We start from the raw sequence: 17,601 nt of genomic DNA on the forward strand, positions 1-17,601 counted from the left end.
TGTAGATGATAGGGCTGTTTGGTGAAAGAGCAAAGTTGGCTCTTATGGAGTTATGAAGTACCTGTGTGCATACTATGTGTAAGATGATGGCAATATTCTTGAGGTCTCTGAACTTGATAGGATTATAAACATGAAATGGGTTTATTTTTCCCCTATCCTTGCCTTGAACAAAGTTCTTTCAAGTCTGTCTTCTTACTTCAATGTCTCTGGTAGATTCTGTATTTTTCCAGACCCTTTCTATTGTTATAGAGTTTAGTGTCGCCCAGTTTAAACTTTGAATCTCTCTTCTTCCAATCCCCCAGCTCAGGTTTGAACTCTGAAAGGGAACTGAGAGAGGAAGAGAGAGCCTGGTCTGCTGTTTCGCTTCTCTTCACTCTCTTTTGGTTCTGGCTCTTTCATTGTGTTATGAGGGACAGAAGGAGAAGGAGTGTCTGGCCATGGCCCTAGTCCCATGTGGTTGTTGCTACTGCAGTTAAGACATGATTAAATAGACATCGACAACTTCTTTGGAGTAAGCATCTAAAAGTTGGCTCTCTCATGGTGATTCTCTGGGGGAAACTCCTTATTAATAGTACTTCAGTTTGAGAAATCAACTCTGGCTTGTCTCCCTCCAAACCCCTTCAGCTCTATCTCTGTCTCTTGATGTCAGCAAGACAGCACCTCCTGTCTCTTGGTGTCAGATGAGGTGTCACCAGGGAAGTACAAGCCCATTTAATTGATTCTACATCCTCCCAGAAGAGGCTGCTATAGGGCTGCCCTCTTTCTGTGCCATTGGCTTTTCTAACCCTCTGTGGTCTCTTTGGGTTTCATTTCTCATTTCTAAAATGGGCACAAAGTAAGTCTGCCACAGAAGAGATGTACAATTGAAAATGAGATGCTGGTCTGCCCTTCCTATATGTACCCTCAGTCTTTAAGAGAGGTTCTCTCAGAGCCCTCTGCAATTTGGAATTGGGAAAAAATTCACCCATTCAAGGGGAGGAGGAGGGTAGAAATAATGCAAGAATCTAGCCATCATTTATTGTGGAGAGCTTTCTTTATGTTTACATTTGGATCCTACTTGGCAATTCTGAGTCAACAATCTATTATACATTGTGCTGTGTATGTAGTCACATTAATTAATGGGGACTTAACAAATGCTTGAATGTTTAGGGCTGTGTTTCTCAAGGTATGGTTTATAAACCACTTGTATCTAAATCTGGGAAGGAAGTGGAGGGAAGATGGCAGAACAGTAGGGCCCTTGTTTCATCTGGTCCCTTGAATTCCACTAGATATCTATCAAATCATTCTGTATGCCTGAAAACTCAGCCTGTGATCTAAGAAAAGAATGGCTGCAATTCTACAAATAGAAAATCGCCACTTTCTGCAAAGAGAAGTATGGAGGTGTGGAGAAGTGAATTTTAGCCATTATATTGGAAGAAAAACTGTAGGGGGAGGGAGCCGCTGTTAACTGACAACTGGAAAGTGATATAGCAGCAGAGCATAAAATTGGAACTTTTGGAAGTCTTCTCGGGTGAGTGACATCTCTGCCTAAAAGATGCTCAGGTGGTGAAGTGGGGCAGAAAGCTAGGTAGGACAGTGTGGTCTCAGGATCCCCAGGGTCACAGAAAGAATGGGGGTGCCTGAGTGCAGCAGAGTTCCCAAGCATTGGAGCAGGAAAGCCAGCTATTATTAGCAAGCCCCAGAGTGGCCTCTCAGCCAGGTGGGAGGCCAGTCCTGGGAGGACTGGTGCACTGCAGGAGTCTGTGAGCACCGCAAGAGTCTTTGGAGTTTGATGTACACAAAAGGGATTGCCTGCTTTTCCCTGAGAGTACGCTGAAGAGTGGGGGCCACAATCATTCAGCCCAGGGGCTGGAGATAGGGCTGCCACCATTTTTTTTTTCCATCTAAAATGGCATGAAAAGCCTTCAAGGAACAAAAGCCACTTAGAGCAACCCAGAGCAGCTTATACTGAGCCCAGCCCCCTGACAGGGGGTGGTGTAAGTCTGCCCAGGAAAAGACACCTGAGAATCAGCACAGCAGGCTCCTCCCATGGAAGATCAGGAGGAATATCAGGTGAATACAAAGTTTTTGGATCACACAGAACTGAAAAACTCCTGTAGTAGGGGAAAATAGTATATAGAATTTGAGGGGGTTTTTCCTTATAATTCCTTAATCTTTTAATTTAAAATTTTCTTTTTCTTTTTTCTGTTTTTCCCTTTCTTTAATTTCTTCTCAGTGTAACAGAATTCACAGTTTATGCACCACACCCAGTGCTCCATGCAATATGTGCCCTCCATAATACCCACCACCAGGCTCCCCCAACCTCCCACCCCCCACCCCTTCAAAACCCTCAGATTGTTTTTCAGAGTCCAAAGTCTCTCATGGTTCATCTCTGCCTCCAATTTCCTTCAACTCCATTCTCCTCTCCATCTCTCCATGTCCTTCCTGTTATTTCTTATGCTCCACAAATAAGTGAAACCATATGATAATTGACTCTCTCTGCTTGACTTATTTCACTCAGCATAATCTCTTCCAGTCCCATCCATGTTGCTACAAAAGTTGGGTATTCATCCTTTCTGATGGAGGCATAATACTCCATAGTGTATATGGACCACATCTTCCTTATCCATTCATCTGTTGAAGGGCATCTTGGTTCTTTCCACAGTTTGGCGACCGTGGCCATTGCTGCTATAAACATTGGGGTACAGATGGCCCTTCTTTTCACTCCATCTGTATCTTTAGGGTAAATACTCAGTAGTGCAATTGCAGGGTCATAGGGGAGCTCTATTTTTAATTTCTTAAGGAATCTCCACACTGTTCTCCAAAGTGGCTGCACCAATTTGCATTCCCACCAACAGTGTAAGAGGGTTCCCCTTTCTCCACATCCTCTCCAATACATGTTGTTTCTTGTCTTGCTAATTTTGGCCATTCTAAGTGGTGTAAGGTGGTATCTCAATGTGGTTTTAATTTGAATCTCCCTGATGGCTAATGATGATGAACATTTTTTCATGTGCGTTAGCCATTTGTATGTCTTCATTGGAGAAGTGTCTGTTCATGTCTTCTGCCCATTTATTGACATGATTATCTGTTTTGTGTGTGTTGAGTTTGAGAAGTTCTTTATAGATCCTGGATATCAGCCTTTGTCTGTACTGTCATTTGCAAATATCTTCAATTCCATGGATTGCCTCTTTGTTTTGTTGACTGTTTCCTTTGCTGTGCAGAAGCTTTTGATCTTGATGAAGTCCCAAAAGTTCATTTTCGCTTTTGTTTCCTTCGCCTTTGGAGACATATCTTGAAAGAAGTTGTTGTGGCTGATATTGAAGAAGTTACTGCTTTTGTTCTCCTCTAGGATTCTGATGGATTCCTGCCTCACATTGAGGTCTTTTATCCATTTTGAGTTTATCTTTGTGTACGGTGTAAGAGAATGGTCGAGTTTCATTCTTCTACATATAGCTGTCCAATTTTCCCAGCATCATTTATTGAAGAGAGTGTCTTTTTTCCACTGTATATTTTTTCCTGCTTTCTCAAAGATTATTTGGCCATAGAGTTGAGGGTCCATATCTGCGTTCTTTACTCTGTTTCACTGGTCTATGTGTCTGTTTTTATGCCAGTACCGTGCTGCCTTGGTGATCACAGCTTTGTAGTAAAGCTTGAAATCAGGCAATGTGATGTCACCAGTTTTGTTTTTGTTTTTCAACATTTTCTTAGCAATTTGGGGTCTCTTCTGATTCCATGCAAATTTTAGGATTATTTGCCCCAGCTCTTTGAAAAATACCAGTGGAACTTTAATTGGAATGGCATTAAAAGTATAGATTTCTCTAGTCAGTATAGACATTTTAACAATGTTTATTCTCCCGATCCAAGAGCATGGAATGGTCTTCCATCTTTTTGTGTCTTCTTTGATTTCTTTCATGAGTGTTCTATAGTTCCTCGAGTACAGATCCTTTACCTCTTTGGTTTGATTTATTCCCAAGTATCTTATCATTCTTGGTGCTATAGTAAATGGAATCAATTCTCTAATTTCCCTTTCTGTATTTTCATTTTTAGTGTATAAGAAAGCAACTGATTTCTGTACATTGACTTTGTATCCTGCCACATTACTGAATTGCTGTATGAGTTCTAGTAGTTTGGAGGTGGAGTCTTTTGGGTTTTCCGTATAAAGAATCATGTCATCTGCGAAGAGAGAGAGTTTGACTTCTTCATTGCCAATTTGGATACCTTTATTTCTCTTTGTTGTCTGATTGCTGCTGCTAGGACTTCTAATACTGTGTTGAACAAGAGTGGTGAGAGTGGGCATCTTTGTTGTGTTCCTGATCTCAACGGGAAGGCTGTGAGCTTTTTCCCATTGAGGAGGATATTTGCTGTGGGTCTTTCATAGATAGATTTTATGAAGTTGAGGAATGTTCCCTCTATCCCTATACTTTGAAGCGTTTTAATCAGGAACGGATGCTGGATTTTGTCAAATGCTTTTTCTGCATCAATTGAGAGGACCATGTGGTTCTTCTCTCTTCTCTATTGATTTGTTCTATCACATTGATTGATTTGCGAATGTTGAACCATCCTTGCAATCCAGGGATGAATCCCACCTGGTCATGGTAGATAATTTTTTTAATGTGCTGTTGGATCCTATTAGCTAGGATCTTGTTGAGAATCTTAGCATCCATATTCATCAGTGATATTGGTCTGAAATTCTCCTTTTTGGTGGGGTCTTTGCCTGGTTTGGGGATCAGTGTAATCCTGGCTTCATAGAAAGAATCTGGAAATTGTCCTTCTGCTTCAATTTTTTGAAACAGCTTCAGGAGAATAGGTGTTATTTCTTTGAAAGTTTGGTAGAATTCCCCAGGGAATCCCTCAGGTCCTGGGCTCTTGTTTTTTGGGCGGTTTTTGATCACTGCTTCAATCTCGTTACTAGATATCGGTATATCAAGGTTTTCAATTTCTTCCTGGTTCAATTTTGGGAGTTTATAGTTTTCCAGGAATGCATCCATTTCATCTAGGTTGCTTAACTTATTGGCATATAACTGTTGATAATACCTTTTGATGATTGTTTCTATCTCCTTGGTGTTGGTTGTGATCTCTCCCTTTTCATTCATAATTTTATTAATTTGGGCCTTCTCTCTTTTCTTTTGGATTAATTTGGCCAATGATTTATCGATCTAATTGATTCTTTCAAAAAACCAGCTTCTAGTTCCATTGATGCGTTCTACTGTATCTCTAGTTTCTATCTCATTGATCTCTGCTCTAATCTTGATTATTTCCCTTCTTGTATGTGGAGTTGGCTTAATTTGTTGTTGATTCTCCAGTTCTTTAAGGTATAGAGACAGCTGGTGTATTCTGGATTTTTCAATTTTTTTGAGGGAGGCTTGGATGGCTATGTATTTCCCCCTTAGGACTGCCTTTGCTGTGTCCCATAGGGTTTGGACCAAAGTGTCTTCATTCTCATTGGTTTCCATGAATTGTTTAAGTTCTTCTTTGATCTCCTGGTTGATCCATGCATTCTTAAGCAAGGTGGTCTTTAGCTTCCAGGTATTTGAGTTCCTTCCAAACTTTTCCTTGTGGTTGAGCTCCAGTTTCAAAGCCCTGTGATCTGAGAATATGCAGTGAATAATCTCAATCCTTTGGTATTGGTTGAGCCCTGATTTGTACATGGTACATGGTACCAGTACATGGTCTATTCTGGAGAAGGTTCCATGTGCTCTCGAGAGGAATGAGTATTCTGTTGTTTTAGGGTGGAATGTTCTGTATCTATCTATGAGGTCCATCTGGTCCAATGTGTCATTCAATGCTCTTGTTTCTTTATTGATTTTCTACTTGGATGATCTGTCTATTAATGAGAGTGGCGTGTTAAGATCTCCTACTATTAATGTATTCATATCAATATGACTCTTTATCTTGATTAACAGTTGTCCTATGCAGTATGGCTATTCCCATATTGGGGGCATAAATATTTACAATTGTTAGATCTTCTTGGTGGATAGCCCCTTTAAGAATGATGAAGTGTCCTTCTGTATCTCTGAGTTGAGTCTTTAGTTTAAAATCTAATTTACCTGATATGAGAATCGCTACCCCAGCCTTCTTTTGAGGCCCATTGGCATGAAAGACACTTCTCCATCCCTTCACTTTCAGGCTGGATGTATCCTTAGGTTCGAAATGGGTCTCTTGTAGACAACATATGGATGGGTCCTGTCGTTTTATCCAATCTGCAACCCTGTGTCATTTTATGGGCTCATTTAGGCCATTCACATTGAGAGTGATTATTGAGAGATACGTTTTTATTGACATCATGTTACCTGTGAAGTCTTTGTTTCTATAGATTGTCTCCATATATTTCTGTTCAATGATATTCTTGGAATTTTTCCTCTTTTATAGAACCCCCCTTAATATTTCCTGCAGTGTCGGCTTGGTGGTCACATACTCTCTTAAATCTTGCTGGTCTTGGAAGCTGTTTATCTCTTCATCCATTTTGAATGTCAGTCTTGCTGATAAAGTATTCTTGGCTGCATGTTCTTCTCATTTAGTGCCCTGAATACATCTTGCCAGCCCTTTCTCTGTTTTTCCTTTTCAACTAGCTTCTTTTATCAACTCCTTATGTCTTTTTTCAATTTTCATTTTTACATATACATTTTATAGATATATTCTTCATTTCTGGCTTCCTTTCACTGTATTCAATTTTGTGTGTGTGTGTGTGTGTGTGTGTGTGTGTTCTTTCTTCCTTCTTTCCTTCCTTCCTTCCTTCCTTTACAGTTTTGGGATCAAGTGTCTTCTAACAAACAGACAAAAGTATATCCAGGACCAAGGGTAGCATCCTGTTCTACCTGTTTGATTATAGTCTCTACTCCCACCTTTTTTTCTTTTCTTTTTTGGTTTTTAATCTCTTCTGATTTGCCTAGTGTATATTTTACGGGGGTCATGGTTGATATTTTTATTTTTTATTTCTTTTTTGTTCTCTTGTTCATCTATTTTTTTCTCTAGACAAAATGAGCAGAAGGAAAAAATCCCAGAAAAAAAGAACAAGAAGTAATCACTGTAGTAGACTTAATAAATATGGATATTGGTAAAATGTCAGAGCTGGAATTAAGAACAATGATTATAAGGACACTAGTTGGGCTTTAAAAAAGCACAGAAGACACAAGAAAATCCCTTTCTGGAGAAATAAAAGAATTAAGACCTAATCAGATTGAAATTAAAAAGGTTGATGCTGAGATGCAATCAACAATGGAGGCTCTTTCTGCTAGGATAAATAAGGCATAAGAGAGAATAAGTGATATAGAAGATAAAATTTTGGAGAATAAAGAAACTGAGCAAAAGAGAGATAACCAAATACTGGACCATGAGGGCAAGATTCAAGAGATCAGTGATAATATAAAGCAAGACAGGATTAGAATTATTGGTGTTCTAGAGGAAGAAGAAAGAGAGGGGCAGAAGGTAGGTATCTTTGAGCAAATTATAGCTGAGAACATCTCTAATTTGGGGAAGGATATAGGCATTCACGTCCACGAGGCACAGAGAATCTCCCTTAAAATCAATAAATATAGATCAGCACCCTGACAAATAACTGTGAAGCTTGCAAATTTCAGAGATAAAGAGAAAATCTTGAAAGCAGCTTGAGACAAGAGGTCCTTAACCTACTAGGATAGAAACATTACACCCCCAAAAAACTTATCCACAGATATCAGGCAGGCTAGAAAGGGCTGACATGATATGTTCAGGGTAATAAATGAGACAAATATAAAGCCAAGAATACTTTATCCAGCAAGGCTGTCATTCAGAATGGAAGGATAGCTAAAGAGCTTCTAGGACAAACAGAAACTAAAAGAATTTGTGATCATTAAACCAGGCCTGTAAGAAATATTAGAAGGGACCTCTCAAGTGAAGAGAGAGCCCAGAATTAACATTGACCAGAAAGGAACAGAGACAATACACAGAAGCAGTGATTTTACAGGTAATACAATGGCACTAAATTCATATATTTCAATAGTTACTCTGAATGTAAATGGGCTAAATGCTCCAATCAAAAAACACAGGGTATTAGACTGAATAAAAAAGCAAAACCCATTGATATGCTGTCTGTAGGAGACTCATTTTAGACCTGAAGACCCCTCCAGACTGAAAGAGAGTGAACAATTCATTATGCTAATGGACATCAAAAGAAAGCTAGGGTTTCAATCCTAATGTTAGACAAACTAGATTTTAAACCAAAGACTGTAGTAAGGGATGAAGAGGGATACCATATCATACTTAAAATGTCTATCCAACAAGAAGATCTAATAATTATAAATATTTATGTGCCCAACATGTGAGCAGCCAATTCTATCAACCAATTAATAACAAAATTAAACACATTGATAATAATACAATAATAGTAGGGGATTTTAACACCCCACAGATCATCTAAGCAGATCAAAAAGGAAACAAGGGCTTTGAATGACACACTGGACCAGATGGACTTCACAGATATATACAGAGCATTCCATCCTAAAGCAACAGAATACACATTCTTTCTGAGGGCACATGGAACATTCTCCAGAATAGATCACATATTGGGTCACAAATCAGGTCTCAACAGGCAATGAAAGATTGAGATTATTCCTTGCATATTTTTAAGCCACAGGGCTTTGAAACTTGAATTCAATCACAAGAGGAAATTTGGAAGGAACTCAAATACTTGGAGGTTAAAGTACATCCTATCAAAAATGCATGGGTCAACCAGGAAATGAAAGAATTTTAAAAATTCATGGAAACAAATGAAAATTAAAACAAACAAAACAACCCTGTTCAAAATCGTTGGGATACTGCAAAGGTGGTCCAAAGAGAGGAAGTACATAGCAATACAAGCCTTTCTCAAGAAATTAGAAAAGTATGAAATACACAAGCTAACCTTACACCTAAAGGAGCTGGAGAAAGAACAGCAAATAGAGCCTAAATCTAGCCAGAGATGAGAAATAATAAAGATTAGAACAGAAATCAATCAAATTAAAACCAAAGGAGCAGTAGAACAGATCAATGAAAATAGAAGCTGGTTTTTTGAAAGAATTAATAAGATTGATAAACCCCTAGCCAGACTTATCAAAAAGGAAAAAAAAAAGCCCAACTTAATAAAATCATGAATGAAAGAGGAGAAATCATGACCAATGCCAAGGAAATAGACAATTATAAGAACATATTATGAACAACAATACACCAACAAAATAGGAAACCTGGAAGAAATGGGTGTATTCCTAGAGATGTATAAACTACCAAAACTGAACCAGGAAGAAACTGAAAACATGAGCAGACCCATAACTAGTAAGGAAATTGAAGCACTAATAAAAAAGTCTCCCAACAAACAAGAGGCCAGGGCCAGACGGCTTCCCAGGGGAATTCTACCAAGCATTTAAAGAAGAATTAATACCCATTATTCTGAAGCTTTTTCAAAAAACAGAAATGGGAAGACAACTTCCAAATTCCATGAGGTCAGTATTACCCTGATCCCAAAACCAAAGACCCCACTGAAAAGAATTACAGACATGTCCCTGATGAACACAGATGCCAAAATATTCACCAAGATACTAGCCCATAGGATCCAACAGTACATTAATAGGTCTTGGTCACCAAGACCAAGAGAGATTTATTCCTGGGCTGCAAGGGTGTTTCAACATCTGCAAATCAATCAGTGTGGTATACTACATTAATATTAAGTAATATAGATATTTGTAAATGACAAATCAAATAATTGATTTGCAAATCAATTTGCAAATGACAAATCAGATAAAGGGCTAGTATCCAAGATCTATAAAGAACTTATCAAACTCAACACCCAAAGAACAAATAATCCATCAAGAAATGGGCAGAAGACTGAACAGACATTTCTCCAAAGAAGACCTACAAATAGCCAACAGACACATGAAAAAGTGTTCAACATGATTTGGCATCAGAGAATAACAAATCAAAACCACAATGAGATACTACCTCACACATACTGGGTCACACTCAGAATGGCTAAAATTAAGTCAGGAAACAACAAATGTTGTCAAGGATGTGGAGAAAGGGGGACCCTCTTACACTGTTGGTGGGAATGCATGCTGGTATAGCCACTCTGGAAAACAGTATGGATGTTCCTCAAGAAGTTAAAAATAGATCTATCTGAGACCCAGCAATTGCACTACTAGGTATTTACCCCAGAGATACAAATATAGTGATCTGAAGGGGACATGTACCCCAATTTTATAGAAGTCCACAATAGCTGAACTATGGAAAGAGCTGAGAATGTCCATTGACAGATGAATGGATAAAAAAAGATGTGTATACACACACATGCACACACGCACGCATGCACACACACACACACACACACACACACACACGGGAATATTACTCAGCCATCAGAAAGGATGAATACCACCATTTACATGATGTGTTGGAACTGGAGGGTGTTAGGCTGAGCGAAGTAAGAGAAAAGACAATTATATGGTTTCACTCATATGTGGAATATAAGAAATAGCATAGAGGATCATAGAGGAAGTGAAGGAAAACTGAATGGGAAGTAATCAGAGGGAGAAAAACTATGAGAGACTCTAAGCTATAGGAAACAAACTGAGGGTTGCTGGAGGGAAGGGGGGTAATGCCCAATACCCTAACTAGGTATTGGGCATTAGGGAGGGCCCATGTTGTGATGAGCACTGGGTGTTACAACTGATGAATTATTGAACTCTACATCTGAAACTAATGATATACTATATGTTGGCTATTTGAATTTACATAAAAATAATTAGAAAAATAAATCTACTGGGGAGAAAAGGGGAAAAAATGTGAATTCCAAAATTCTGAGATTTGGCTCTCAAGGGTTGAGGAAGAGTCAGGAATCATGATTTTCAACAAAGACTTCAAATTTTAGAAATAGATATTGGAGTTGGATAGCCACTTGTCTTGAGTTCACTACATATTCTCTTATGTCCTTCTAACACAACTGTGAAGTTAGTAGGGCTGGTATTATAACCCATTGTACAGATGAAATTGAGATTCAAAAGAGAATCATGGATTGCTAAATGGCAGATTACTACTCCACTCAATGCTAGTGATAGTGAATATCACCCTGCCTCATTATTATGCTACTGCCCACAATTTCAAACAGAACATCTCACTGAATTTATTTATCTTTTTTAAGTTTACCAAAGTGATACCTTTATTTTAGAAAATCCATAAAGGTACAAAAATTAACTAAACATATTATCCTGCTATTCATATATATTAATTTGTTTCTACATATGTTTTATCTGTTTTTGAAAAACTAAAATCTAATTATTTTTTAATACTTTTTAGTGACCTGCTTCCTAAAATTAATGTATTGTGAATTTACCCATCTGTTAAACATTTTCTTCAATATTATTTTCAATGGTAATATAGTCTTCTTTGTGGACATAAAATTCTATAACTAATCTACTGTTGATGGACAACTTCATTATTTCGATTTTTTATTATTACAAAAAGTTTTGAATGTTAAGCAGCTTAAAGGGGATTTGTGGACTATATTGTAGCTATCTGGGGAAAATGAAGCCAAATTTTTAAGGTCATTATATTAAAGGTGTACAGGGTCTGAAATGATATAGACTATTTCCACAGTCACTAAAAAGATTATTTTATGCTGTTTTCTTAACAGGAACAAGACCATTTTGTTTTACTTTAACTTGTTCAGCTGTACCAGTCCTTCCGTGGTGGTAAACCTACAGTGCCCTACTACACAGGTAAGGCAGAAAATGTGTTTCAATTTTGAACATTCTTGGATAAAAGAATAAGCAATTCCATTTGAATCCTGAGTGTGTATAGTTAATGATAAATTTATGGAAGGTGGGAAGACATCAGCATGAGCGCATATTTGTTCATATACCATCAAAATAAGGCAGGATTAATTATTGTAGTATCACTAAAGATTTTGTTTGACCACCTAATTTTATAAAATGAACAAACTGCTGTCCTGAGAAGTGGCATTTTTTTCTCAAGGTCAGTATTAGGAAGAGCAAAGCTAGCTAGTATAATGAATAAACTTGAGTTTCTTAAGGGTCTTAACACAATAAAGTTTATTTCTGGTCATGTTACAGTATAAGGCTGGTGTTTGTGGTCAGTGGGCAGCTCTTCTCTAAGCTCCTTTCACCTGGTGGCTCTGCCTTAAGTCCTTATCATCTGTATCTACCTGCCAGAAGGAAACATAACACAAATAAGCATCCCTGCTGTTTTTTAATTTTTAATTTTTTTATTAACATATAATGTATTATTAGCTCCAGGGGTACAGGTCTGTGAATCGCCAGGTTTACACACATCACCGTCCTCACCATAGCACATACCTTCCCCAATGTCCATAACCCTACCACACTCTCCCTCCCTCTCTTCCTCCCCCCAGCAACCCTGTTTGTTTTGTGAGATTAAGAGTCTCTTACGGTTTGTCTCCCTCCCAATCCCATCTGTTTCATTTATTTTCTTCTTACCGCCCAAACCCACAACGTTGCCTCTCAACTTCCTCATATCAGGGAAATCGTATGATAACAGTCTTTCTCTGATTGACTTATTTCACTAAGCATGATACCCTCTAGTTCCATCCATGTTGTCACAAATGGCAAGATTTCATTTCCTTTGATGGCTGCATAGTATTCCATTGTATATATATACCTCTTCTTTATCCATTCATCTGTTGATGGATATCTAGGTTCTTTCCATAGTTTGGCTATTGTGGACATTCCTGCTATAAACATTCAGGTGCACGTGCCCCTTCGGATCACTACGTTTGTATCTTTGGGGTAAATACCCAGTAGTAGTAGGTATTTTCAACTTTTTGAGGAACCTCCATGCTGTTTTCCAGAGTGGCTGCACCAGCTTGCATTCCCACCAATGGTGTAGGAGGGTTCCCCTTTCTCCGCATCCTCACCAGCATCTATCATTTCCTGACTTGTTAATTTTAGCCATTCTGACTGGTGTGAGGTGGTATTTCATTGTGGTTTTGATTTGTATGTCCCTGATGCCGAGTGATGTGGAGCACTTTTTCATGTGTCTGTTGGCCATCTGGATGTCTTCTTTGCAGAAATGTCTGTTCATGTCCTCTCCCCATTTATTGGATTATTTGTTCTTTGGGTGTTGAGTTTGCTAAGTTCTTTATAGATTTTGAATACTAGCCCTTTATCTGATATGTCGTTTGCAAATATCTTCTCCCATTCTGTCAGTTGCCTTTTGGTTTTGTTAACTGTTTCCTTTGCTGTGCAGAAGCTTTGTATCCTGATGAAGTTCCAATAGTTCATTTTTGCCCTTGCTTCCCTTGCCTTTGGCGATGTTCCTAGGAAGAAGTTGCTGCAGCTGAGTTGAAGAGATTGCTGTTTTCTCCTCAAGGATTTTGATAGATTCCTTTCTCACATTGAGGTTCTTCATCCATTTTGAGTCTATTTTCATGTGTAGTGTAAGGAAATGGTCCAGTTTCATTCTTCTCCATGTGGCTGTCCAATTTTCCCAACACCATTTGTTGCAGAGACTCTCTTTTTTCCATTGGACATTCTTTCCTGCTTTGTCAAAGATTAGTTGACTATAGAGTTGAGGGTCTATTTCTGGGCTTTCTATTCTGTTGCATTGATCTATGTGTCTGTTTTAATGACAGTACCATACTGTCTTGATGATGGCAGCTTTATCATAGAGTTTGAAGTCTGGAATTGTGATGCCACCAACTTTGGCTCTCTTTTTCAACATTCCTCTGGCTATTTGAGCATCTCTGCTCTTAAAAGCCTTGGTTTAGAAGTGTTCTTGCATTGCATTTCTACTTAAACAACATGCTTATTATTTTTATATGTTCACACCTAGATGCAGGAAGGAAGGACTAAAGGAATGCCACTGTGGGATAAAGCACAGACTTCAATGGGCAGTTAGTTGGGTCTTCCATAGTCTATCCCTCTGTCCTCCAGAATGCTCTTCTTCCCAAGGGAGATAACCCAGCATCCCACTTAGTACTGTCTTTAACCCAAAGTCCAAGAATCTCTGGGTGATAAGTCCTCTATAAGGTCTTTACATTGAATGCACAATGGGGAATGAGGCTATTAGAATACAACTACAGATTGGAAAAGGAGGAGTGATAAATGCACAGTGGTTTCTGGTGCATGGCACTGGAAAACATTCTTATTCAACCTGCATTATATTCCCCATTTCATCCTATGGTCCTTTACTCTACTTGGAAGGTTATTTCCTGTCTGCTATCCTCAGACCACATCATTGCTGAGCACTGGAGATATATGCTCTTTTGAGGGCCATAGAACTTTGAAGCTCCCTTCCTGTTGTGCAAATTTAGCACCCCAGAGATTATTTTAACAGTCAAAGGTCTTTTCAGATTAGGTCATGAATTCTTTGGCAGCATAACTGCCTCAAAAATGTAATAGGCTTCTACCTTATTTGCTTCCTCTTTGCTCCATGTACTAGTAAACCACACCCAAAGATCTTCTCTGATCTAGTTGTAAATCTGCTTGCTTGCTCTCTGCCTCATCTCTCTCAAAGAATTTTGATATCTTATTTCCTGCTGAGACAAAAGCTAACTTGAGATATTGGCATCTTAGTTCTGTGACTACCTCTACCACAAGACTTCGTTTTTCTATCACAGCCACCCACTCCCAAGATTAAATCTTTGAACTCTTCATACCAGTAGTTACCACACTTTATAATCTCAATTTCAAACATCTCTATATCTGACCATCTCAGTCCCTCTAACATTCCAATTACAATGCTTCTACTTCACTGGGACCTACAAATCCCTAATGTTAACCCCCTCACAGTATCCCTTAGTTCCCTCATGTTTTCATTTCCATCTCTGTCTGACTTAGATTTCATGACCCCTCTTTAAATTCATTCCCTTATGTAAACCCTCAATTCCTTTGCCCCCTCCCAAGTAGTTGTACTTCCTTACAAAACTTCATCCCTAGCTAAGTGCAACTCTCTGCCTATTCTATGCCTGAACGCAGGCAGCTGTGAATTGTTGGAGAAAACATATATAATAGTTCTTTCAATTCAGAACCACTAATCTCAGTGGGCCCTTAGTGTTATCCCACAACCATGCTACAAACCCCTTGTCTATTCACTAGCCTAGCCTTCTAGAAAACAATTTCACACCTTTTCCTCTTAAACCTCTAAGAACTCTGTGTCAATCTCTTTGTCAGTCTCTGGCTTTTCTTCTTATTTCACTGAGAAAGTGTAAGCGTTCAGAAGATAACTTTTAAAAGCTCCTACAGTAATATCCTCTTGCCTACCTGTCATCATTTGTGTTCATTTATTTGTTCAGCTTTTCCTTGTCATAACGTGGATGAACTGCCTGTGCTCCTAAGGTCAGCCCATCCGTTTGTGCATTATATCTCACACATTCAAGCACAGCACTCCAGAAATTTTCTGTTTCTTGGGTTTTTTTAATTACCATTTTTCCTTCTCTATTAAATCATCTCCATCAGTATACAAATGTGCTGTTATTTCTTCTGTCTCAAAGAATTCTCTCCTTGATCCCACACACCCCACCCTCCAGGTACTGCTTCATATCTCTTTACCTCTTTTTTGCAAAAGTCCTCAAAACAATAGTCTCTATTCAATGAATCTAAATCCTCTATTCTCATTCAGACTTTTATTCCTACTCCATTTTTTTCCAAGTGATACCATTGAACTCTGTATTATTAAACGAATGGCTAATTCTCATTTTCACATTTACTTGATCTAACAGCATTGTTCATTCAAGCTGTCCTCCTTAAAACGCTTTCTTGACTTGGCTTTTAGGACACAATATGCTTCTAGGTTTCCTCCCAACTCTCTGGATACTCCTCGTTAGTCTCCTTTGCTGGTTTTTCTTCATCTTTCCAACACCTTGTAAATGTTGGAGTTACCTCCCATCACCAAGCTTAGTCCTTTTCAGAATCTACATTTACTCTTTTGGTGATATCATCTAGTCTCATGGTTTTAACATCATCTGTATGCTGCCCTCCCTAATTTATATCTCCAGATAAATCTGCTCCCTAATCTCCTGATCTTTATATCCAACCACCTGTTCAATGTCTCTACATGGATATTTTTTTTTCAAAAAACCATCATCTCTGATCTACATTCGTTCAATGATCTTCTGACTGGTCTCTCTGACTCTATCCTTGCCCTAATTTCTACCCCTTACAGTCTCTTTTCTACTCAGCAGCTAGTGTGATTCTATTAAATATGTTACATTTATATTTCTCCTTCATTTAGGCCTTGTCCCCATAACTTCCCAGGTTACTGAGATTAAAAGCAAAGTCTTAACAGTGGCCTTACAGGATCCTTCACTGTCTGTCCAACTTTGACTACATTTGCTGTTACTCTCTATCTGCTCACTGCGCTCGGGTTATATTACCCATCTATTGTCTGTGAAAGGATCCAGGGGTGCTCCTGCCTCAGAGCCTTGGACTTTGCTATTCTCTCTGCCTAGAGTACTTTTTCTCCAAATGACTATGGTTTGATGAATAGTCTTCACATCTTTCCTCAAATGTTACCTTTTTATTTAGGGCCTCCCTTGATTACCCATTTAAAACTGGAATCTTGGTTACCCTAGCTGTTAGAGAATTTAGATTAGATTGGATATCATTGATAGCAGTTTTAACTTCTTCCTGGGCAGTTTCACTTCTGCCTTAATCAATTCCATGATGTCATTAATGGTTTTCTCCAACCTAGCCATTGTCTGGATAATTGTTACCCTGAATTCCCTTTCCTACATACTGTTTATGTCCTACATACTGTTTATGTCCATATCCAATAGCTCTGATGGAGAGGGCACAGTCTCTGAATTTTCCTCTGTTAGGCATTCCTCCTCCTAGTCATTTTGGTGAGAGGTGGTTGAGGGGATGTGTAGCTGAATATATCAACCATGATCCAAGAAAAGTGCACCCTGGAATGCTTCTGAGCAATCAGAAGTCACTACCAAACAGAAAGAAAAATGAAAAAGAGAGAGAGAGAGACAGACAGACAGAAAACAAAAAGAGAAGACCCAGCCAGAATGGGCCCCAAAGGTAAGGTTTATAAGGTATACAAACAAAAATGGACAAATAAAAAGACCGACAAAAGTAAATGACAAGAGAAAGAACCCAGCCAAAATGAACCCCTAGGATAAGATTTATATAATACCAGAACAAAAACAAATACACAGAAACACTGATGGAAGAAAAAGATGAGAGGGTGTGTTATAAATCCTCAATGTGGGCAAGGAAGGTTATTTTGATTCTTCCTGGGTGTATCTTGATATCTTTATTAAAGGACTCAACTTTCCAGAGATAAAGGGAGATTAAAACTCATTTATATATAGGGGTAGTGTTGATTAGGGAAAGAGGATTACCTTGAAGCTTATATCTATATGTATATTTAAAAAAATAGAAAAGCAAAAGAAAAACACAGTTATATGTATGAAAAAAGTTCAAGTTAAAAGGTAATTATGGAATATGTTGTATTAAACTTCTCATTGTAATGGTAAATAGGTTAAAAAATTAAAATGAATAAGAATAGTGAGAACGAATTAAAAATAAAAGTTGTATCTATGAAATAACAGGTTTTAGGGCAATACAGGGAGCTTAATATCTTGTTTTCCCCTGATATTTGGGTTTACAGTTTTATGGGGACCCTATGGTGGTT

General features: G+C 38.3%; 1 protein-coding gene across 5 annotated transcripts in view; it reads left to right on the top strand.

Moving 5' to 3' along the window:
• SLC44A5 (solute carrier family 44 member 5) overlaps positions 1-17,601 on the top strand; it is a 405,375-nt gene that overhangs the window by 315,109 nt on the left and 72,665 nt on the right. For all 5 annotated transcript variants that reach the window (XM_047728191.1, XM_047728193.1, XM_047728192.1 and 2 more), the window contains one exon: positions 11,615-11,699. In XM_047728191.1, coding sequence (XP_047584147.1) covers positions 11,615-11,699 — 85 coding nt within the window. The remainder of the gene's footprint in view (positions 1-11,614; positions 11,700-17,601) is intronic.

This window comes from Lutra lutra, chromosome 4 (assembly GCF_902655055.1).
Source record: "Lutra lutra chromosome 4, mLutLut1.2, whole genome shotgun sequence".
NCBI classification, from domain to species: Eukaryota; Metazoa; Chordata; class Mammalia; order Carnivora; family Mustelidae; genus Lutra; species Lutra lutra.